This window comes from Microcaecilia unicolor, chromosome 8 (assembly GCF_901765095.1).
Source record: "Microcaecilia unicolor chromosome 8, aMicUni1.1, whole genome shotgun sequence".
Classification (NCBI taxonomy): Eukaryota; Metazoa; Chordata; class Amphibia; order Gymnophiona; family Siphonopidae; genus Microcaecilia; species Microcaecilia unicolor.
This window is the reverse complement of record NC_044038.1, coordinates 224,864,414-224,888,153: the sequence shown is the minus strand read 5'-3', so window position 1 is coordinate 224,888,153 and position 23,740 is coordinate 224,864,414. Positions and strand designations below refer to the sequence as shown.

General features: G+C 46.2%; 1 protein-coding gene across 1 annotated transcript in view; it reads left to right on the top strand.

Annotated features, from left to right (window-relative positions):
- CD40 (CD40 molecule) overlaps positions 1–23,740 on the top strand; it is a 59,100-nt gene that overhangs the window by 7,030 nt on the left and 28,330 nt on the right. Inside the window, exons 2-6 of the mRNA XM_030213147.1 lie at positions 9,153–9,231; positions 11,411–11,536; positions 11,993–12,139; positions 12,825–12,918; positions 18,344–18,405. Coding sequence (XP_030069007.1) covers positions 9,153–9,231; positions 11,411–11,536; positions 11,993–12,139; positions 12,825–12,918; positions 18,344–18,405 — 508 coding nt within the window. The remainder of the gene's footprint in view (positions 1–9,152; positions 9,232–11,410; positions 11,537–11,992; positions 12,140–12,824; positions 12,919–18,343; positions 18,406–23,740) is intronic.

The window sequence follows — 23,740 nt, the reverse complement described above, 5'->3', positions numbered from 1 at the left end:
CTGGCACCTCCACCTTTGAGGACCGAGCAGGACCCCATGGAACAAAAGGAAACTGCCAGTCCAAAGCAAATTAGAGAAAATATAATGAAAATGCTTGCAATGTTGTATCTACCGCCCCTCAAATTACTGGGAGACAGAAAAAAAAAAACATAAGTAGCCTGGTACTTCAGCAGTAAGGCATGGAAAGATTTATTTAACAGCATCAATATGCTGCTTTTCAAACACATGTCGAAGCATCTTGCAAATCATCAAGCAATCAAAACAATGAAATCTTCAAGTGACTGCCAGAATTGCAAGTAGTGTTTCACTGTGGATATTTCTTCATTAGAGAAATGGTGTTTCACTGTGTAAACCAGAAGTTCCTTGCTGCGGACACTGGCGTACTTTGACGTGAGGCTTTCACATAAGAAGTGCTGTACCCCACCATGATTTATATCTTTTTGCTATTCACTAGCTTCAAGCCTCAAGGCAAATTACAATAAAACATAGCACAGTAGTGTATTTATTAATTTGCTTTTATTATTGATCCTTAAAAAAAAACCCTGAAGCTATGCTTAGCTATTAATTAAGATAAATTATTATTATTTTTTTGTTGTTGTGTGTGTTTGGATCTGACTGCACTGTTAGGATTTTATTTTTGTTTAAGGTGAATCATAAAGGCTAACAAATCAAATTAAGGACTGTTGATTATAGGTTAACATTTTTGGCAGCTGAGTAAGGAGTGAGGATTCTTTCTACCACTTTTCTAATCTACTACTACTTAACATTTCTAGAGCGCTACTAGGGTTACGCAGCGCTGTACAGTTTAACATAAATTGACATAAAGGACAGTCCCTGCTCCAAGGAGCTTACAATCTAAAGGGAGAAATGTCAAGTAGGGGCAGTCCTTCTAATCTGCGGTAAAGATTTCAGGGTGTCATGCTTATCTCTTGGCCGCTGGTCACCCTTCCACTCCTGGGCCAGGGCCGACCCTGCTTAGCCAGGTTGTTCCAACTATGACTCCTGCTCCGTCTGCCCCGGGCAACTCTCTGTTCTGATGTCCACCTCCGTATCCTCCTTTCATTCAGTCATACCTCACGGTGGTTTTTATAAATAGTATTCTCCCAAAGGATGACCAAAGACTTAAGTCATATCTTAAAAGAATTCCTCTTTTATTTCATCTTTCTTGCAGTATTTGAAGCTATTTCCTCCTTCAACATTAACCCTTGTTAATATCCACCGGGTTACCCCAAGGATTCCTTCCTTGTCTTGCAACATAAAGCTCACAGCAATTCAATGTTATCTTCCTTTTCTCCACCCAGCCGGCAGTTTCACTCTCTCTTCTGCCTCAGTCCCTGGGTTACTTTCTGCCACAGCCTCTTCCCCAACTGTCTCAATTCATCTCTTCCGATACCACTTAGTTTAGGAAAGACAGCAGGCCAGCAAACCTCTCACCTTGGCTCCTCTGGACTGAGCACAAGCAGACACCTCCATTCCTTCCTCCTCCCTCTCCCCTGACTCTTCCATTCCATCACCTCCTCCTCCCACTCAGGCTCCCCCAGCTGTTCATCATTACCCTGGTTGGAACTCATCTCCCAATCCTGCTCCTCCTCCCCCACTGCTTGCTCGTACTGTTTTGGGTCAGATGCATTATGGGGTCGGTAGTTCCTAGCCTTATCCCTTCCTTCCCCTACTCTTTTACCCACCAGGGGGCGGGCTTCCTGCTCATACGGGACATGTGCTTGCCTCCTCCGCTCTTTCTTGGGTCGCTCTCGCTTTCCTTGTGACCGTCCTCTCAGTAACCCCCCACACTCTATTACAGTAGACAGTATATGTATCCATTAGTGATTTATAATGGATAACACACAATTCATTGCTATTAATGACTTGTCTTGAGCAGTACTTTGTGGCAATTCTGTGGGGAATGGGTAGATTTATGCAAAAAAGCAGATTTTAGGCCATAGCTGTGGAATTCAGGGGGGCAGGGGCTCTGCAAATTGAAATAACATACAGTTGATCTTGAGATCTACAGTATAATAGCCAAACCATAACAAGGGTTATGGTCCCAGGTGTGCGTAATGTTCAAGTGGGTGCCCACCTGGGCAGTAGTGATCATCAAACGGTTTGGTTTGATACAACAGCTAAAGTGGAGGGTAGCCACTCAGAACTCAAAGTCCTGGATTTAAAACATGTTGACTTTTGTAAATGGGGGAGTACATGGAGAAAGAGCTGATGGCTGGGAGGACATAAGAGATGTGGAAAGACAGGTCCAGGGGCTATAAGTACTGACCTTTATGTGAGGAGAGTAAATAAAAATAAAAGAAAAAGTAAACCGATATGGTTCGCCAAGCAAGTGGCTGAGAAAATAAAGGCAAAAGAGTTGATGTTCATGAAATACTACTACTTATAATTTCTATAGCGCTACTAGATGTACGTAGCGCTGTACACTTGAACATGAAGAGACAGTCCCTGCTCAACAGAGCTTACAATCTAATTAGGACAGACAAACAGAACAAATGAGGGATAAGGACAAAGAGTAGCAAGATTCCGCAATCCCAAAGAGTAGCAAGATTCCGGAATCCCAAAGACTACTACTACTTATCATTTCTATAGCGCTACTAAACGTACGCAGCGCTGTACACTTGAACATGAAGAGACAGTCCCTGCTCGACAGAGCTTACAATCTAATTAGGACAAACAGGACAAACAAGGGATAAGGAGGACAAAGGGTAGCAAGATTCTGGAATCCCAAAGACTACTACTACTTATCATTTCTATAGCGCTACTAAACGTACGCAGCGCTGTACACTTGAACGTGAAGAGACAGTCCCTGCTCAACAGAGCTTACAATCTAATTAGGACAGACAAACAGAACAAATGAGGGATAAGGACAAAGAGTAGCAAGATTCCGTGCAGAATCCTAAAGAGTAGCAAGATTCCGGAATCCCATAGTAGCAAGATTCTGTGCAGAATCCCAAAGACTACTACTACTTATCATTTCTATAGCGCTACTAAACGTACGCAGCGCTGTACACTTGAACATGAAGAGACAGTCCCTGCTCAACAGAGCTTACAATCTAATTAGGCCAGACAAACAGGACAAACAAGAGATAAGGGAATATTAAAGTGAGGATGATAAAATAAGGATTCTGAACAAGTGAATAAGGGTTAAGAGTTAAAAGCAGCATCAAAAAGGTGGGCTTTTAGCTTAGATTTGAAGACGGTCAGAGATGGAGCTTGCTGTACCGCCTCAGGAAGTCTATTCCAGGCATATGGTGGAGCAAGATAAAAGGAATATAGAAAAGAAGAACATAGAGAGGAATACCAGATGAAACTGAAAGAAGCCAAGCGGTATATGTCTGGCGAAAGCTGAAGAACAAATGGCGGGGAGAGAAGAATTTTTTTTCATGTATATTAGTGAATGGAAGAAGGCTAAAAATGGAATTGTGAGACAGAAAGATGCTGTGAACCACTGTGTGGAAAATGATGAGGAAAAAGCAAATGTATTAAATACTTCTGTGTTCATAGAAGAAAATCCGGGAGAAGGACCACGATTAGCTGGCAAAGGTACACGTGACCATGGAGTGGATATAGCACCGTTCTTGGAAGAGGGTGTCTATGAAAACCTTGAAAATTTGAAGATGGACAAAGCCATGGGACTGGACGGGATCTATCCCAGGATATTGAGGGAGCTCAGAGAGGTTCTGGCGGGTCCTCTTAAAGATTTGTTTAATAAATCTTGGAGACGGGAGAGGTTCTAGGGGATTGGAGAAGAGAGGATGTGGTCCCTCTTTACAAAAGTGGTGACAGAGAAGAAGCTGGAACTACAGGCTGGTAAGCCTCACTTCTGTTATTGGAAAAGTAATGGAAGTGATACTGAAGGAAAGGGTAGTGAATTTCCTGGGATCCAAAAGGTTACAAGATGTAAGACAGCATGGTTGTATCAAAGGTAAATCATGCCAAATGAATTGAATTCTTTGAGTGGGTGACCAGAGAATTGGATCAAGTATGTGTGCTAGAAGTAATCTACTTAGATTTCAGCAAAGCCTTTGACATGGATCCTCACAGGAATCTCTTGAATAAACTTAGGCTGAAGTTAGGACCCAAAAGCAGTGAACTGGTTGACAGATAGATGCCAGAAGATGGTGATTAATGGAATCCTCTCGGAGGAAGGTAAGGTGAGTAGTGGAGTGCCTCAAGAATCGGTGCTGGGGCGATTCTGTTCAATATATTTGTGAACGACATTGCTGAAGGGTTAGAAGGTAGGGTTCATCTTTTTGTGGATGATACCAAAATTTGTAACAGAGTGAACACCCCAGACGGAGTGGGAAACATGAAAAAGGATTTGCAAAAATTAGAAGAATGGTCTAATGTTTGTCAATTAAAATTGGCTTATAAAAATGAAGAATGATACATCTGTGTCTTCTGGACTGAAGTTTGAGGAACACTGCTAGAAGATGGCCTAGTGCTTGTTTTGTACAGGAGTGGGACGGACATCATTTGAAGGTTCTAAGGAATCTCTGTAAGACACATAGAGGCGTATTTTCAAAGCACTTAGACTTGCAAAAGTTACAAGAATGGTCTAATGTTTGTCAATTAAAATTGGCTTATGAAAATGAAGAATATGTCGGTGTCTTCTGAAGTTTGAGGAATACTGCCAGAAGTGGACTGGGTGGTCATTGACTGTGCTTGTTTTGTACATGAGTGGGATGGACATCTTTTGAAGGTTCTAAGGAATCTCTGTAAGACACATAGAGGCGTATTTTCAAAGCACTTAAACTTACAAAGTTCCATAGTAATATGGAACTTTGTAAATGCTTTGAAAATGAGCCCCATACTCCCTAGCTGCATTGGCTGTGATACCACTTCAATAGGGTTTGCACAGGATGTGTGATGCTTTGTGGTTTAGTTGTCTAAGGTTTTCTGGCACCCTGTGGGTGTGAGAAAACCAATTTAAGTGGATGCATACTGGAAACTGGGTACATCATTAAATATGAACTACATAGCCAACAGATTATGTATATAGTAGAAAGCCAAAGATTGACCTTCGCGTAAACACTGCTTTGGACAAAAACCCATGATCCTACCTCTGTCAGAAATATAATTTAGGCTACTGTATTTCTGTGAGGAGTAACAATGTAAATCCTTTTCTGCTTCCATAAAATCTGACATCTGTTATAGCTTTCAGATGTTAGAAAAGGCGGAGGGATGGATCTCCTAGCATTGGGGACTTAAGTAATGTGTAAAAAAAAACCCCCCAACTAACCAAAAAAAACCCCAAACAAATATTTTCTTTTGTGATTTTTTTTTTTCATATCTTGCTTTTCTGTACCAGTGTTTGTTTCTTGAATGGTATATTTAAAATCTTATTTTAAAATAAGGATTTAGACTATCATGGAGGGCAGCCATTGAGAAGTACCAGTTGGGTGAGGAATCGCGCCTTCTCATTAATGTTCCCTTTAATATTTTTGAGGATGTGTGCAGGGATTGAACCAGGGGGGCCTTCTGCATGGAAGTACACAGTACTTGGCCCTCTAAACGTATCTTAAACTTTGAAATTCGTTGCCAGAGAATGTGGTAAAGGCAGTTAGCTTAGCAGAGTTCAAAAAAGGTTTGGACTGCTTCCTAAAGGAAAAGTCCATAGACCATAATTAAATTGGACTTGGGGAAAATCCACTATTTCTAGGATAAGCAGTATAAAATGTTTTGTACTTTTTTGGGTTCTTGACAGGTATTTGTGACCTGGAGCCATTAACGAGCAAGTAGTAAACCCTGGCATGCACTAAACGCCCGAGGTCGCCCCCTCCGTCTGCCACCGGGCCCTCACAGCGCCTCTCACCCCTCATCAGATGAGGGCGGGCTAAGGAGGAAAGAAGGGAAGTCCCAAAGTCAAGTGATCAGCTGCTGTTGCTGCTGCGGCCGGTGCAGCGCCTTCACACGGGGGTGAGAGGCGCTGTGAGGGCCCGGTGGCAGACGGAGGGGGGCGGGTGGAGGGGGAGCGGCAGCAGCAGCGACGACCTCAGGGGGGGATGGCGGGGCCTTGGGGGTGCAGAGGATGGCGGGGAAGCCGTCATTTCAAGAGAGGGGGGAGCGGTGGCGGCGACCTTGGGTGGCGGCGAATGCCATTTATAAAGGACGTCCATAGGCACGTCTTTTTTTTTTTTTTTTTTTTTAGTTTTTGACGTCCTTGGCATGCGCAGAGCAGCCAGCATAACACTTGGCTGCTCTGCACATGCTCTATCGGCTGATTCTCCGACAGTTTTATGAGGGATTAGAGAATGCAGTGATCTAGATTGTCCACTGTTGGAAACAGGATGCTGGGCTTGATGGACCTTTGGTCTGTCTCAGTATGGCAATACTTATCTCTCTATATAAAATGCACCTCCAACGTTCTAATGAAGCCGGAAGGCAGAAGCCTGAAACCGGAAGATGTAGTTGTGTAGATGCTTTTTGCCCATGACTGTCTGCCCCGCCCTCGCGTCACAACGTGATTACGTCGAGGGCGGAGCACTGACACTCGCCAAATCGCATCGCTCACCCGTTGGTACGCCATGAAACGTTACGTCAGACATCGCGGACCTAAGAGAACGACGGCCATTAAAAAAGTAAGGAGTATCAACAGCTGCTGCAACTCGGAGGGAGGCGGGGAGGACCCTGGAACTCAGAGGGAGGGGGGGATCCTGGAACTGGGAGGGAGGAAGAGGGGGGACCCTGGAACTTGGAGGGAATGGGGACCCTGGAACTGGGAGGGAGGGGACGACCCTGGAACTTGGAGAGAAGGAGGGAGGGGGGAGACGGCCCTGCAACTCGGAGGGAGGGTGAGAACACATTTAGCGTAACAATCCCTTTCAAAACATTAATTGTAGAAAGGCAATACCTTGCTAGCGCCCGTTTCATTGGTTTCCGAAACGGGCCTTTTATCCTAGTGTACTTATAAAGTTAGAGAAATTGATCTAGGAGATACTTGTTTACTTAGGAACCCTTTTTGCATGTGCTTACTGCAGTAAAAAAAAATGGCTTACCGAAGGGGTCCTGTGGTAATTTTTTGGTGTGTTCACGCTACCCACACGCTAAAAAATTAAAATGTATTTTTTAGCGCTGGAGGAGGGTCTGGGGGGTGGAGAGTGGGGGTGTTCTACACTAATTGGTTAGCGCAGCTACATTGTCACATGCTAACCAATTAGTGCATGCTCAGCGCAGGAGCCCCCTTACCACCCACATAATGGGCGGCGGGAGGTGCTCACGCGATAACGGCCATGCACTAATGGGAAAACTAGCATGCGGCCATTAATAGGGAAAATAGAAAAATCGGTAAAAATGGCCTTAGCGTGCAGGAGTGACCTGCGCAAGGACAAGTTAAGGCCACTTTTCACTTCGAATGGGCTTTGTCGGCACTGCCGCGTGACAGCCTCTAGCACAGCTTATTAAACATGGAGTTATTCTATAAGGTTTGTGCTCCTAAATTTACACTCCTAAAATTTATGCTCCTAATTTATGAGCATAATAATCTATTTTGGTACGCAGACCAGCTTATTTTCGAAGGAGATCGCCGGCCATCTAGCGACACAAATCGGGAGATGGGCCAGCGATCTCCTAAAGCCAGCCAAATCGGCATAATCGAAAGCCAATTTTGGTCGGCGCCAACTGCTTTCCATCGCCGGGACGACCAAAGTTCCCGGGGGCATAGCGGAGGTGTGTAGTGAAGGCGGGACAGGGGCTTGCTTAAGAGATGGGCGCCGTCGGACGATAATGGAAAAAAGAAGGGCGTCCCTGGCGAGAATTTGGTCCATTTTATTTTGTTCCTTTTTTTTTTCAGGTCCAAGTCCCAAAAAAGTGCCCGAACTGGGAATCGGGGATCACCTCCCGACTCCCCCAGTGGTCATTAACCTCCTCCCACCCTCAAAAAAACAACTTTATAAACTTCTTTTGCCAGCCTCTATGCCAGCCTCAAATGTCATACTCAGGTCCATCGTGGCAGTATGCAGGTCCCTGGAGCAGTTTTAGTGGGTGCAGTGGACTTCAGGCAGGCGGACCCAGGCCCATCCCCCCCTACCTGTTAAACTTGTGGTGGAAATGGGAGCCTTTCAAAACCCACCCGAAAACCACTGTACCCACATGTAGGTTCCCCCCTTCACCCCTTAGGGCTATGGTAGTGGTGTATAGTTGTGGGGAGTGGGTTTTTTGGGGGCTCAGCACCCAAGGTAAGGGAGCTATGCACCTGGGACCAATTTGCGAAGTCCACTGTAGTGCCCCCTAGGGTGCCTGGTTGGTACCCTGGCATGTGAGGGGGTCCAGTGCACTACGAATCCTGGCCCCTCCCACGACCAAATGCCTTGGATTTGTTAGTTTTTGAGATGGGCGCCCTCGGTTTCCATTATCGGCGAAAACCGAGGGCGCCCATCTCTAAATCCAGTGATCTCAGCATTTAGTCGACCATCTTTAATGTTGACCTAAATGTTGAGATTTGGCCGGCCCCAACCGTACTATCGAAAAAAAAAAAAGATGGTTGGCTCCGCCCATTTACGGAGCCGGCCACGGAGATGGCCGGCCCCATACAATTTTGCCCCTCAGAGTATGCTGGTAAATTAGGAGCATAAATCTGTGAGCATAAATTATGCTCCATAAATTTTAGGAGTGTAAATTTAGGAGCATAACCTTTATTATAAAATAAGACCCTTAGTGCATAAAGCACATCTTCACCCCAGAAACTTGTAATGCATTGTAGGCCAAGGGAAGGTTAAAGGCCTTTACAGAAAGTCTGTAATGAGTTGGGCCAATCAAATGGATGCCTCCAAGTTCACATCTCTGGATCGCAGCCCCACACTGCCCACTCTTCTAGTCAAAAATATTTATTTAAAGCCATTATAAACTGCCTGTCTGAAGTCAAAAAGTCCTCAAGTGAAGCGGTGAAGAGCAGAATCGTTACATATGATTACAGTTCTAAAAAAACAAACAAACAAAAAAAAAATGAAATCAATGTTTAATGCTATCACAATAAAAACAAACACAATAGTCAGATCTTCCAAATTAAGTGAAATGAACTTTGGGTAAAGTTTGCAGCGAACTGAATAGGGGACAGCCACAGATAATGACATGAGACTGTTATACATTGCAATTTCAGTGTTGAAATGAAAGATGTTTTGATCAATTTCTTTCTTAAACTTTATTTCCAGTTTTATCCGGTTTTCAGTTTAACCTGTGATACGATGGAATATGAGAATGCTGGCAGGTGCTGCAAGAAATGCTCGCCGGGTATGTATCTGCATATCGTGCCCCCTTACCCCTCCCTCCAAAGTGTGCCTGCACAATCAGTGTTTTTCTCATGCTCCGTGCATTGTATGGACTAGTCACTAATCCTGTTCTTGTGTATTCTACTGCTCCCATGCATTTCTGCCGCAGACTGTACATCTCCCCATGGGTACTCATACAGTTAGCTCTGTTGTAGAACCTTTGCCTTCTTTTTCATATCCCATGTTTCCGGTCCATTCCCAATAATCCACTGTTGCCCAGGCCATACTTTTGTTCCATATTATACTGCACGGTGTGGGCAGCATTTCCCCTTCTCTACCCCCCTCTCCAGGTGTCCAGCATATTTCCTTTCCCTACCCCGTATTGGCCCTGTTCAGCATCTCTCCTCTTCTCTTCCCTTCTCAGCCTGCTTCCTCCGTTCGTCCACTGCTGCTTCCACCACCATCCCTACCTCTACCTGTGCATCCTGGAGCTCCTAAGGCAGTATTGTGGTATAGGACACCTGTCCACATTCAAGGCCTACCATGTCTCACCCCCTCCGATGCAAACTTGTGTTAGAGGGAGTGGAACGTGGCCTTGTATGTGCGCATATGTGCTCAGTAATAGTGGGTTTCAACTAGGGATGGGCATGCAAAAAATTGTTTATTTTTTTTTCCATTGTCAGATTGTCTTAAAGAGGGTGTACATGGTGTGCATTCTTTCTTGAGTACATGCACATGCGTGATGGTTTGTGCACGTGTACTAGTTCATGTGTGTGCGCCCCGTGGGAAGACGTGTGCACTAAGTGCAAATAGTGTACTGTCTTTAAGAAAAATGTGCACTATGTATTGCACCAAAAACATCAGTGCGTAAAAGGCACTGTTCTATAAACCGCGCTTGAAGTTAGGTACGATTTATAGAATAGCGCTTATGCCTGGGAATCGCTGCTAACTTTAGCTGTGGCCATTTGCACCAACTGAAACATGGTGTAAATATACGCACCTAAATTAGGCACACATCCTCCCTCATTCTATAACAATGTGTGTAAATGTTAGGAATGCCCCCGTTCCACCCATGCCCCTCCCATTTCCACGCCCCCTTTTGGAACTTGCATGTAAAATTAATTTACATGGGTATATTTCAATTAAATTTAATTAGTGTCAGTAATTGGTTGCTAACAAGCCAATTATCAGCGCTAATTAGCTCGTTCAATTACATTGTGCCCAAATTTGTGCACACAATTTTTAATGTCTCTCATAGAATTAGGGGGCATGCTGGGTATATGTGCATAGCAGTGGCGTAGCTACGTGGGGCCTGAGGGGGCCGGGGCCCTCGCAGATTCACCCCAGGACCCCCCTCCCGGCGAACCCGCCGCCGCCTACCTTTACTTTTGCTGGCGGGGGATCCCACTCCCCGCCAGCCGACGTCTTCTCAGTCCTTCCTGCTCTTCAATTTGTTTGCTGACGTCCTGCACGTAATTGGACGTGCAGGACGTCAGACTCGGAGAACAGTTCTGTTCTCTGAGTCTGACGTCGTGCAGGACGTCAGCAAACAAATTGAAGAGCAGGAAGGACTGAGAAGAAGACGTCGGCTGGCGGGGAGTGGGATCCCCTGCCAGCAAAAGTAAAGGTAGGCTGCAGCGGCGGCGGGAGGGGGGGTGGCAATGTCGGCGCCGGGGGGGGGGGGCGGCACCGGGGGGGAGGGCTAAAATGTGCCCCCTCCCCCTGGGCTCTGGACCCCTCTCCCACGGAAGGCTGGCTACGCCCCTGGTGCATAGTACCTATAGGCCGACTGAATTTTGGATTTGACACTGAAACCGGTCCCAATTCTGGGTTTGGATTTCGGCTGAGAAGGCCAGTACGTTAACAGCTGAAACCGAAACTCCCCCCCCCCCCCCCCCCCCCCCAAACCCGGCAGTCAGACCACCTGTAGGCTCTCCCCGGCCTACCTTAAGAAACTTCGGCATCAGGGTGTCTACGGAGAGGTGCCTATTTACAGAATTGCTCCCTGTATGCAGAGCTGGCACGTCTTGTTTCTTACAGCTCCTTGTATTTATGGCGATGGAAATCTCTTTCTGTACTTCTCGTTTTTTCAATTCAGTTGCTATGACTTTAAATCCAGACTTGAATGATGGTTATGGAATTCTGGCATGCTCCAGCTGACTTCCCCCAAACTAACCAGTCCCTGTTTTGGTTCTTCTCAGGATATAAAATAGACTCCGACTGCACGGACACAACAGAGACCCAGTGCAAAGCGTGTAGCAATGGGGAGTATCAGGCAACGTGGAACCAAGAGAAGGCCTGTCACCTTCACCGTTACTGCGATAACAGTACGAGTTGTTTGTTTTCCTCTAAAGCATTTGAGAGCTCTGCCACTGCTGGCTGAGGGCTGTACCCAGGTTTTCTGATTAATGTCCCCGGAACCTTGCAACCTGAAGACGAAGCAAATGGTCTTGAGTGAAATCATCCACATCTTTAGCACGCACACAAAAGAGAAAAATGAGTAGCCTGATGAAAGAAATGCTATGCCACTGGGCAATAGAAATGTGATTGCCTGAAAACAGTGGAATTTACTGAGGGTACTCTTAAGAAAGATAAAGATAGAAAGAAAAAAATAAATAAAAGTAAACACTTTTATATATATGGCTTAACAGTGTGGGTTTAAGTTATCGCCAGCTATTTTGGTGTAGTAGCGGTAGTCTTGGTTGGTTCTAGTAAAGTATATTCAGCTTATTTTCAACGGCCAGGATGTCTTACCTGGAATTCTGTCCTGTCTCTGTGTCCAGATGCTGGCTTAATTGTGAAGACCCAAGGCACAGATGTGATCGATACCATGTGTGAGTGTGTGACTGGCAGACACTGTTCCAGTGAGGAGTGTGCAACCTGTGTAAAAGACACACCATGTGGCTTGGGATTTGGAGTCGTCCAGAGAGGTGAGAACCATCCAGTACTGTCGGAGATAGAATATACATAGTAACATAGTAGATGACGGCAGAAAAAGACCTGCACTGTCCATCCAGTCTGCCCAACAAGATAACTCATATTTGCTGCTTTTTGTGTATACCCTACTTTGATTTGTACCTGTGCTCTTCAGGGCACAGACCGTATAAGTCTGCCCAGCACTATCCCCGCCTCCCAACCACCAGCCCCGCCTCCCAACCACTGGCTCTGGCACAGACCGTATAAGTCTGCCCAGCACTATCCCCGCCTCCCTACCACCAGCCCCGCCTCCCGATCTTGACTAAGCATATGAGAGAGAAATAAAATAACCAAGTCTGATTATTCACAAAGGAGTTGAGCACTTGACCTGTGACCCCCCCTCCATTCTTTATCTGGCTTTAATCTGGGCAAAAAAATAGCAGTTGGTTACAGTATCAGTGTCTCGCATGTCTGTTACTCTTATTTTCTCTACCTCTCTCGTCTTCCCTTCTGCCTTCAGAAAGGCTTGTGTGGGTTATTTCCCATGAGAAGACTGGGAATAACTGTTTGTTTAGAGCTATAGCAGTATAAGGCATCCTTCAGAAGAAGGGAAAGAGTTTGAGGTATAGACATGAATTACAAATGTTAAAAAGAGAGAAAAACGCCTTTTGATCTCCGAGTCTTGGTTCTTTCCCCCAGCTACACAGTCTTCGGACACCAAATGTGAGGCCTGCCCTCCCGGCGCTTTCTCTAACATCTCATCCTCTGTCGAGCCGTGCAGCAATTTCACCAGGTATGTGGGGTTCCCTCTCTTACTGGTCGAAAGCAGTGGCGTAGCCAAGGGTGGGCTTGGGTGGGCCCAGGCCCACCCACTTTGGGCTCAGGCCCACCCAGTACCAGCATAGCTATAATGTGGCTGGCAGGGATCCCACAAGCCGAAAACTCCCAACAACTGTCCCTCCTTCATACTTTGTAAATAGCAGATCTTCGCCTGCAGTGAGCAGTGACTGATGCATACTGCTCATACCGGCCCCATAGCCTTCACTCTGATGTATTCTTGCCTAGGCGGAAACAAGAAGTTGCATCAGAGGGAAGGGTATGGAGCCAACATCAGCAGTGTGTATTAGTTGCTGCCTGCTGCCGATGAAAATCTGCTATTTAAAAGATATGCGAGAGAGGGAGGATATTTGAGAGACCATGAGGCATATTTTCAAAGCACTTTGGGAGGCTAAGTTCCATAGGTTTCTATGGAACTTTGGGAGGCTAAGTGCTTTGAAAATGAGCCCCTACATGGCATGCAGGTGAGAGAAGGAGAGACCACATCATCTGTGGGATGAGGTGGGGTTCTTCTGCCCACCCATCTTGGGCCCAGGCCCACCCAAAATTGGGTGTCTGGCTATTCCCCTGGTCGAAAGGTTCACGGAGAGGCAATTAGAAGGAAGAGAGATTGTAAATTGTTTCAGTATATTTTGTTAGAAAAGGTGATATATAAAGTTTGCCGATAAACACTAAACAAAGTCAATAGTGAAGAGAAACTCTGCATGGGCATAACGGGCCAGATTCTATATAAGGCGCCTGAAAAATCTGCGCGGTAAACATTTCCGCCAAAGCGTATTCTATAAGCTGTGCCTAGATGTAGGTTCAGAATATAGAATACGCTTACTTGATATCCCAGCGCCTAAACCTACGCGCCTCCATTTATACCAACGAAAATGTGACACAAATCTCTGTGCATAGATTTACACGCACTGGGCCGTATTCTATAACTACGCGTGTAAATTTTGAACCACCCACGAAACACTCATAGCCACACTCCTTTTGAAACGTGCAAATTAGAGTTTAGGTTCAGTTCATTACAGAATACACTTAGCGCGTTTATTTTATTTATTTGTTTCATTTGTATCCCACATTTTCCCACCTATTTGCAGGCTCAATGTGGCCTACATAGTACCGGAGAGGCGTTTGCAGACTCCAGTGTAAACAAATACAGTGTGATGTTGTGGTAAGATAGTTCACGTGGCACAGCCACATTAGGGAATCATACAACGGAAGAGTTGTGTTATGTCCATTACGTATTTTAGTTTTGTTGTGTTGCAGAGATCAGGCATTTATGTTGAATCGGTTGGGTATGCCTTTTTAAACAGGTTAGTTTTTAGAGTTTTCCGGAAGTTTAGGTGGTCGTACGTAGTTTTCAAGGCTCTTGGTAATGCGTTCCACAGTTGTGTGCTTATGTAGGAAAAGCTGGATGCATAAGTTGATTTGTATTTGAGTCCTTTGCAGCTTGGATAGTGTAGATTTAGATAGGTTCTTGTTGATTCGGATGTGTTTCTAGTTGGTCTGTCATATATCTCGGGGCTTCACCGTAGATAATTTTGTGAACCAGAGTGCAGATTTTGAAAGCAATGCGTTCTTTAATTGGGAACCAGTGTAGTTTTTTGCAAAGGCGTTTTTCCGAAGATAAGCCTAGCTGCCGTGTTTTGAGCGGTCTGAAGTTTCTTTAAGGTTTGTTCTTTGCATACCGCATAAATTCCATTGCAGTAGTCTACATGGCTTAGTACCATTGATTGTACCAGGTTGCAAAATGTTTCCCTTGGGAAGAACTGTTTCACGCGTTTTGAGTTTCCTCATTGAGTGGAACATTTTCTTTGTTGTGGATGTCACTTGGCTCTCTAGTATTAGGTTGCGGTCCATTGTAATGCCAAGGATTTTCAGGCTGTCTGAAATAAGGAGGGTGTGATCTGGGGTTTGATAATTATGGAGTCTGCTTTGTGTTGGGATGAGAGGATGAGAGTCTGTTTTTTCTTTATTGAGTTTTAGTTGAAATGCATTTGCCCAAGAGTCCATGATGTTCAAGCTGATACTGATTTCGTTGGTGATTTCTGTCAGTTTAGATTTGCGAGGAATGTATATTGTGACATCGTCTGCATAGATGAAAGGGTTAAGGCCTTTCTAGCGAGAGCTAGGAACTTCAAACCAGGAACAAAACCCTGTGCATGACACGTCTGCCCACAGATGAACCCCCACTCTGCTGAGACAAGCCCTCCCTTTTTATTAGACTCTGAGCGCATATTCAGAGCTATGGAAAGTTACAGAATGCTTCTTTATTTAGGACCATGGGAACGTGGTCACGTGCTTTCCAAAGTCCAGGTGGCCAAGCTGGGCCCGGAAAAACAAGTGCCATCCTCCCTTTCACATACCAAATTAGTTAGAGCTGTGTCTTATCTCCTGCATTCCAACTTATTTTTGTATTTACAAGAAAAGTTACTTTCAGTCAAAGACAAGATTTCAGAGTGTATTATCGGACAAAAGCAGGGTTGAAAAGCAATCCTTTAAGATAGCACTTAATCATTTTAAAACAGAATTACTTCTAATCAACAATACAGACCCCGAGTGCACTGGTCGTTCAAGACAGGGTTGAAAAACAATGTTTAAAATTCACTTCCGTTACAGGCAGCAAAGTCCGTAGCGATGGAACTAGGATACATAGGAGGCAATTTTTTTAACTGGGTGCCCACATTGCAGTGCCACTTTTGCATGTGAATGTACAGATTACATGCATGCTCACAGGCAAGGGTACACCTAGTGACAGCACAGTACATAAGAACATAAGAATAGCCATATTGGGTCAGACCAGGGGTCTGTCTAGCCCAGTTCCTGCTTCCAACAGTGGACAATCCAGGTCACAAGTAGAGAGAAACCCAAATAGTAGCAACATTCCATGCTACCGTTCCCAGGGCAAGCAGTGGCTTCCCCCGATGTCCATCTCAGTAGTAGACTGTGAACGTTTCCTCCGGGAACTTGTCCAAATTTTTAAAAACCCAGATATGCTAACCGCTGTTACTACGTCCTCCGGCAGCGAGTTCCACAGCTTTAACTATTCATTGCGTAAAAAAATATTTCCTCCTATCTGTTTTAAAAGTATTTCCATGTAGCGAGTGTCCCCTAGTCTTTGTACGTTTTGAAAGAGTAAAAAAATCAATTCACTTGTACTCGTTCTACACCGCTCGGGATTTTGTAGACCTCAATCATATCCCCCCTCAGCCGTCTCTTTTCCAAGCTGAAGAGCCCTAACCTCTTTAGTCTTTCCTCATACGAGAGGAATTCCATCCCCTTTATCATTTTGGTCGCTCTTCTTTGAGCCTTTTTGAATTCCAGTAATTAAGTGCCATTCTGCACACTAACCAGCTGATATTCAGCCGACGATGGACAGCGTTTTCATAAATGCTGACCATTGCTGGGGTCTAATTGTCCAGCTGCTAGCCGCTGGAGTTTATTAAGGTGCTGATCAATTTTATACCGGAGCCCGCATAACTCTTCAAGTGCTCCTTTAGCCCTCTGAGCCCCCTGCCGCCCCTCCGGGCCCACCTTGGGATCCCCGGTGCTCTTGAGCTCTCCTAAATTCACCTGGTGCCGGCACTTTCTACATAGACGATCAGAGCCGATACTCAGCAACACCGCGTTGAGTTTTGGCGGTTGGGTGGCTCCAAGCGATCTAAACGGGCAGGAGCTGGTTCTGCCTGTTTAAATCACTTTCAGTATCGGAAGGTACATTTCCTAATAGCAGAACTTGGTAGACCATTATAAAGGATATTACAGTAGTCAAGAAGAGAGATTAATGAAAGTGTGAAGCAATAACCGAGAACATTTGAGCAGAAAAAGAAGCGGGTTAAAAGTAACAGGTACTCCCAGAGACGTCTGAAAACGTATTATTGTACAATTAATGCTAGGCACAGCAGACAGAGTGAAGATACCTTCTGTCAGCCCACACAGGGCCGCCAAAAGGGGTGGGGGGGGGGGACAAAATTCCCTGGGCCCGGGCCCCCCTGAATTCAAATCATAGCGCCTCACCTGGACCTCGCTCCGTGTGAAAAGCGCAGTAGCGGCAGTCTGCAGATCGCCTTCCCTCCCTGTGTCCCGCCCTCATCTGACGTAACTTGCGTGAGGGCGGGACATAGGGAGGGAAGGCCCGAAGGGAGGCGATCTGCAGACTGCCCCGCTGCTGTGCTTCTTTCACATGGAGCGAGGTCCAGGTGAGGTGCTATGATTTGAACTCAGGGGGGCCTGGCCCAGTGGTGAACGGAGGGGGGGCGGCGACGACTTTGGGGGGTGGGGGTGGTGGCGTGGCCCTGGGCCCGGCCCTGGCCACACAGCAAGTGGCACACCTCCCTTAGCTCTTGTATCAGGTGGTAAATAGTAGTAGTAGTAGGTGGTTATTTCATGAAACAGTAATTTACCACATCTAGCTGCTTGGCCTTCCTAGTATGTCCTTGTGTGACGATTGCCCAAACAATATTGTGATAATTGAAATTTCCCACATTTTGTTAGCTTTCTTAATTTCTGTTAGCATTTCATTGGCTATCTCTTCATCCTGTCAAATTGATCAGGTAGTTCCCCGCCCCCCCCCCCCCTCACTATTCCCCATCACACAAGGAATTTCTAACCTTAAAGGCTCCAGATTGCACTGAGGGGCCCTTTTATTAAGCTGCGTAAGCTCCTATGTGTGCCCAGCGCTCTGCAATTCCAAGTTACTTCCCAGCTACTGCGTGGCCTGTGTGGTAATTTCATTTTTTACGCGCGGCGGAAAATTATTTTTATTTTCTGGCATGTGGGCGGTAATCAGACGGTAATCGGCATTTTATGCGTGTAGACCATTACCGCTTGGTTACCGCGTGAGACCTTACCGCTAGGTCAACATTCCAAAATGGACACACGGCTATTTTCATTTTGCTGCACGTACATTTTTGGCAAAAATTTTAAAAAAATCTTTAAAAAGGCATTTTTTACAGGTGCGCTGAAAAATGATTTTTTTGCGCGCCCAAAACAAGCGTCTACACTGCCGCAGGCCATTTTTCAGCACGCCTTAGTAAAAGGGCCTCTGTTTCCTGCAGGACTTTTATTCTGTTTGATACTGTGCCATCTTGAACCAGCCTTCCACCAGTATGATTCACCCTATCATGATTTGGATATAATTTGTAACCTGGTATCACTGTGCATTGCCATCATTTTAAAAAGAAGGTACTTGGGCCTGCTTGCTGAGGACTTATGACCTAATGGATGCACTTATTACCTAGCATTTGCTTACCATGTTTATTATTGCCTGACTGTTATCTCTGCAAATGCTGCCCTCTGCTGGCAATCCTTAAGAATTGGATATTTTATTTCTGACTGGATTTATATTGCGTGATCTTTTTAAAAGCAGAAGTTTTCTTCCCTCTTAGATGTGAGAACTTGGGGATGGTGATGAAGAAGCATGGTACAAATGTATCTGATGTGATCTGTGGTAAGTTTCTATTTTTGTGGGCTTCTGTTATGTGCTTAAGTGATTTACTGTGTGAAATGACATCCCCGGTACTTACAAGGACAAAGATGGGATGGCTCTAAGGTATTCTTTCTGACTGGGGCCGCTAAGGGGATGGGAGAAAAATCTGTAGGAAGAGGAATGGGAATGGCTCCCTGGCACCAGTAGACTTTCCTATTGTTTGTGTACAGGGGTTGCTACAGACCTGACAAGTCTCCCGCATTGATCAGGAGACTCCTGCCTTTGTAGGTTATTTCCTGCACTCCCGCTGATAAGCCACGATTTCCCGTTGAGGAGCTATCCTTCCAGCAGCAGCAGGAGACACTTAATAAAACGTCATCTCCTGCTGCTGTAGAACCAGTCTTTTTATTAAGGCATCTGCTGCTCTTGATTCTGGGAGACGACCGCTGGTGCCGTGGGATGCATCTGTAAGGTGCGTTGGGAGTGGAGCTATAGTCGGTCTTGGGGCATTCCCTAAATCTCCCGCTGAAAATGCTGGCCCCCTTGGTAGCTCTGGTGTTAGAATATTTTACACTGTGAACACTAAAGAAAATGACTAAGGCATGCAACAGAAGATCATTCTGAAACACAAACGTGTCAGGTTGATACACAGCAGGGGCGTAGCCAGCCTTCCGTGGGGGAGGGGGCAGGAGCCCGGGGGGAGGGGGCACATTTTAGCCCTCCCCCCGGCGCCGCCCCCCCACCGCCGACATTGCCGCCCCCCCTCCCGCTGCGAACCCGCCGCCGCTGCAGCCTACCTTTACTTTTGCTGGCGGGGGATCCCACTCCCCGCCAGCCGACGTCTTCTCAGTCGCTTCCTGCTCTTCAATTTGTTTGCTGACGTCCTACACGTTGTACGTTCAGGACGTCAGCAAACAAATTGAAGAGCAGGCAGGACTGAGAAGACATTGGCTGGCGGGGAGTGGGATCCCCCGCCAGCAAAAGTAAAGGTAGGCGGCGGCGGGGGCGGGTTCGCCGGGAGGGGGGTCCTGGGGTGAATCTGCGGGGGCCCCGGCCCCCTCAGGCCCCATGTAGCTACGCCACTGATACACAGTTATGGCATATTGCTGCGGTGATCGAGTTATGGAACCTTGTGCCTAAAATATTTTTGTGTGTGCCAGGGGCGTAGCCAGACTTCGGCGGGAGGGGGGTCCAAAGCTCGAGGTGAGGGGGCACATTTTAGCCCCCCCCCCCCCCCCCCCGCCTCTGCCGCCACCACCAACTTTGACCCCCGCCGCCGACCCTCTCGACCCACCCTCCCGCCGCCAACCCTCCCCAGCCGTTGCCCACCTTTGCTGGTGGGGGACCCCAACCCCTGTCAGCCGAGGTCCTCTTCTTCTTTCGTTCTGTTCAGAAACAGAATGAAGGAAGAAGAGGACCTCGACTGGCGGGGGTTGGGGTCCCCCGCTAGCAAAGTTGGTGGTGGGAGGGGGGTCGAAAGGGTCGTCGGCAGGGGGGTCCAGGGCCAAATCTACAGGGGCCCAGGCCCCCCGTGGCCCCCTTCGTAGCTACACCACTGGTGTGTGCACATCGCAAAACACTTGGATAGTTTCATGGGTGTAAGAGTTTGATGGGCTTACTGATAGAAGAAGAAGAAACAAAAAAGTGAGGAGAATGGATGAGGATACCAACTGTTTTATATTTATTCACTTAAAAAATTATATGTACATAACAGCGACCCTATTTCGGAGGTCACTTACTGATAGAACACATCACTGAGGAGGATTGGGTGTGACCTTTCAAAGTCAATCCTGAGATTATTTGGATTTGGGAAAACAACATTTTAGTATTTGCAAATTTGGATAGCTGGAACTTTTGGACTTCGAAGAATTAAAATTTAACTGAATTGTTGGGTGCAGTTTATGCTGTTGGTGTGAAGCTGGAAAACGTTACTGGCTAGTTTTTGGGCGCAGTGTGGCGGGTGAGCGGGTGCATTATGGGCACTGTTGAGGGCCTAGACAGCTTAATGTGCGTTTCCCTTTAGGGTGCCGATGTGATTGGCTGTTGGTTTTAATGGCATCCTTTTTTTTTTTTTTTTTTCCCCACCGCAATCTTGAGCCTACTCAGTATTGTGAATGTTCTCCCCCTGACGCAGCAGCTGGTGAAACAAGTAACCCTTGTTGGGGTTTTATTGGGAATGTGCCATTGAATTTCAGCGACGATCTTTTGTCTATTTTTCAAAGATTAAATAGTGGGATATTTTTTTTGTTTTCATTTTTCTGTGCACAGTAGTTTTGGGAACTTGGTGGTGTATATTTTTCAGTTCGCGTAAGGGCTATGTTAGTAGTTTGGTAAAATTGATATTGAAACCAATTTTTTTTTTTTTGTCTCCATTATTTTGATTATGGAGTTGTTTTTTTCTTGCTGCTCTTTTTACCGGTTTTTTTTAATTGAAACCTATGATAGAATTGGACTCCAAGTGGGATTGATTAAAACGTTTTAGGGGCTTTCCCATGGAGATTTGAGGTTTCATTGGTTTAGATTTTGGCTTTACTGATTTAATACAGTATAGCCTTCTCCCGACTGATTTCTAAGCAAATATTTAGCCTTTTTGATTCAAGCTTAATGTGGATGCTATGGCACTGAGGTTTGCTTGGTTAGTTGTACAATATGTCTATCTAACAACTTAGCAATCAATATATCAGAAACAGTGGTCAGTGTTTCTTTAAATGATGACTGCTACCAGCTAATTTTAGATCTGGATATTCAGGGTCAGGGTCGGGCCATATTTGGGCATCAGCAATACTACTACTACTATTTATCACTTCTATAGCACTACAAGGCATACGCAGCGCTGTACACCATACACAAAAAACACAGTCCCTGCTCAAAGAGCTCACAATCTAGATAAGACAGGCAGACAGACAGAACAATTAAGGGTAAGGGAATAAAGAGGTGCGGATAAAAGACAGGGCAAGCGAGTAGAGGTTAGGAGTCAAAAGCAGTGGTAAAGAGGTGGGTTTTGAGTTTGGACTTGAAAACGGCTAAAGACGGGGCTAGACGTACAGGCTCGGGAAGTCTATTCCAGGCGTGAGGTGTAGCAAGATAAATGGAACGGAGTCTAGAATTAGCAGTAGAGGAGAAGGGGACGGATAAGACAGATTTATCTACAGAACGGAGTACCCGAGGGGGGGGGCGCAGGGAGAGACCAGAGTGGACAGGTACTGGGGAGCGGCAGAGTGAATGCACTTATAGGTCAATAAGAGAAGCTTGAACTGAATATGGAAACGGATAGGGAGCCAGTGAAGTGACTTAAGGAGAGGGCTAATGTGTGCATAGTGACTTTGGCGGAATATGCACCCAGAAATTACGCGGGTATGGTTGATATTCAGTGAGGTAGCTGCAGATCTAACCAAGCAAAGTTAGGTCCTCGTTTTGTCCTACATTGCCTTTTGTGTGGTCCTACATGCCTGCTTAACAATGCCAGTACCAGCATGGAATATCCCCAGTGCCCATTTAACTGTTGACTCATAGTAACATAGTAAATGACGGCAGAAAAAGACCTACATGGTCCATCCAGCCTGCCCAACAAGACAAACTCATATGTGCTACTTTTTGTGTATACCCTACTTTGATTTGTACCTGTCCTCTTCAGGGCACAGACCGTATAAGTCTGCCCAGCACTATCCCCGCCTCCCAACCACCAGCCCCGCCTCCCACCACTGGCTCTGGCACAGACCGTATAAGTCTGCCCAGCACTATCCCCGCCTCCCAACCACCAGCCCCGCCTCCCACCACTGGCTCTGGCACAGACCGTATAAGTGTGCCCTGCACTATCCTCGCCTCCCACCACCGGCTGGCTCTGCCACCCAATCTCTGCTAAGCTCCTTAGGATCCATTCCTTCTGAACAGGATTCCTTTATGTTTATCCCATGCGTGTTTGAATTCTGTTACCGTTTTCATTTCCACCACCTCCCGCGGGAGGGCATTCCAAGCATCCACTACTCTCTCCTCCCCAAATCTGCCCCAAGACTGCTCTACAAGAAAAATCAAGCCCCAAGCGCAAGACAGACTCCAATAGCACCTTCAAAGAGTGGTTAATTGTTTGTGAAGGGAGAATTCAGTATAAGCTGCTCCCGCGTCCGAGCCATCTTTTAATGTAATACGCTGTCACTTGAGTTCTCTACACATCAGCATTCTCTCTTGTAAGTAGATAACATGCTCGAAATAAATGTTAATGTGTATTTTTTTAAATTCTTTAGTACACTCATTAGAGTGGTATAGTTAAAGAACAATTTAAAAAATACACACTAATGTTTGTTTTGGGCACGTTATTATCTGTCTACAAGGGAGAATGCTGATATATAGAGCAATCAAGTGAGCTATATCTGACAGCGTGTTTTATTGAAAGATGGCTCTGGTGCGGGAGCAGCTTATAATGAATTCTCCCTTCACAATCATTTTTGAAAGTATTGTTGGAGTCTCTGTCTTGATTGGGTTTGATTTTTTTTTTATTTTCTTGTTTAGCAGTGGCGTAGGAAGGGGGCGGTGGGGCGGTCCGCCCCAGGTGCACGCTGCGGGGGGGGGGGGGGGGGGGGGGGGTGTGGGTGTCGGCTCCGCTGGTTCCCTGCTCCCTGTGCCCCGGAACAGGTTACTTCCTGTTCCGGGGCAGAGAGAGCAGGGAACCAGCGGAGCCGACACAGCTCCCAGCGACATGCACTCGGGGCGGATCGGCGTTCCCGCCTCCCCCCCCCCCCCCCCCCCCCGCTTTCGTATGGCAGTAGGAATGCGCTCCGGGAGGGGGGTGTGCGCAGCGGCGACCCACCCCAGCTGTCAGCCGCCCTCGCTACGGCACTGTTTAGTATTTTTACCTCTCCCTAGTGTTTTGTTTTTTTTCTTGTTGTGATCCAAGACTGTTATGGCATTTTCTGGCAAGTGCTGGTCACGCTGGATTTTCAGCGGTACTGTTGCAGGTAATCGTTGCTGAAAAATCTGGGGATCATTCTGAATCTTGACACCTTCACTTTCTGGTGAAAATTTTTAACTTTGGTTCCGTATGACTGGGTTTAATTTTCACCCCTACTTCCCCAGAACTTTTCATGTAGTACTTTGAATTATTTATTTATTTAGATTTTGCTCACACCTTTTTCAGTAGTAGCTCAAGGTGAGTTACATTCAAGTACACTGGATATTTCTCTGTCCCAGGAGGGCTCACAATCTAAGTTTGTACCTGAGGCAATGGAGGGTTAAGTGACTTGCCCAAGATCACAAGGAGCAGCACTGGGATTTGAACCGGCCGCCTCTGGATTGCAAGACCCGGTGCTCTGACCACTAGGCCACTCCTCCACTATCATGGCAGTAGTGAGGCACTAGGCCT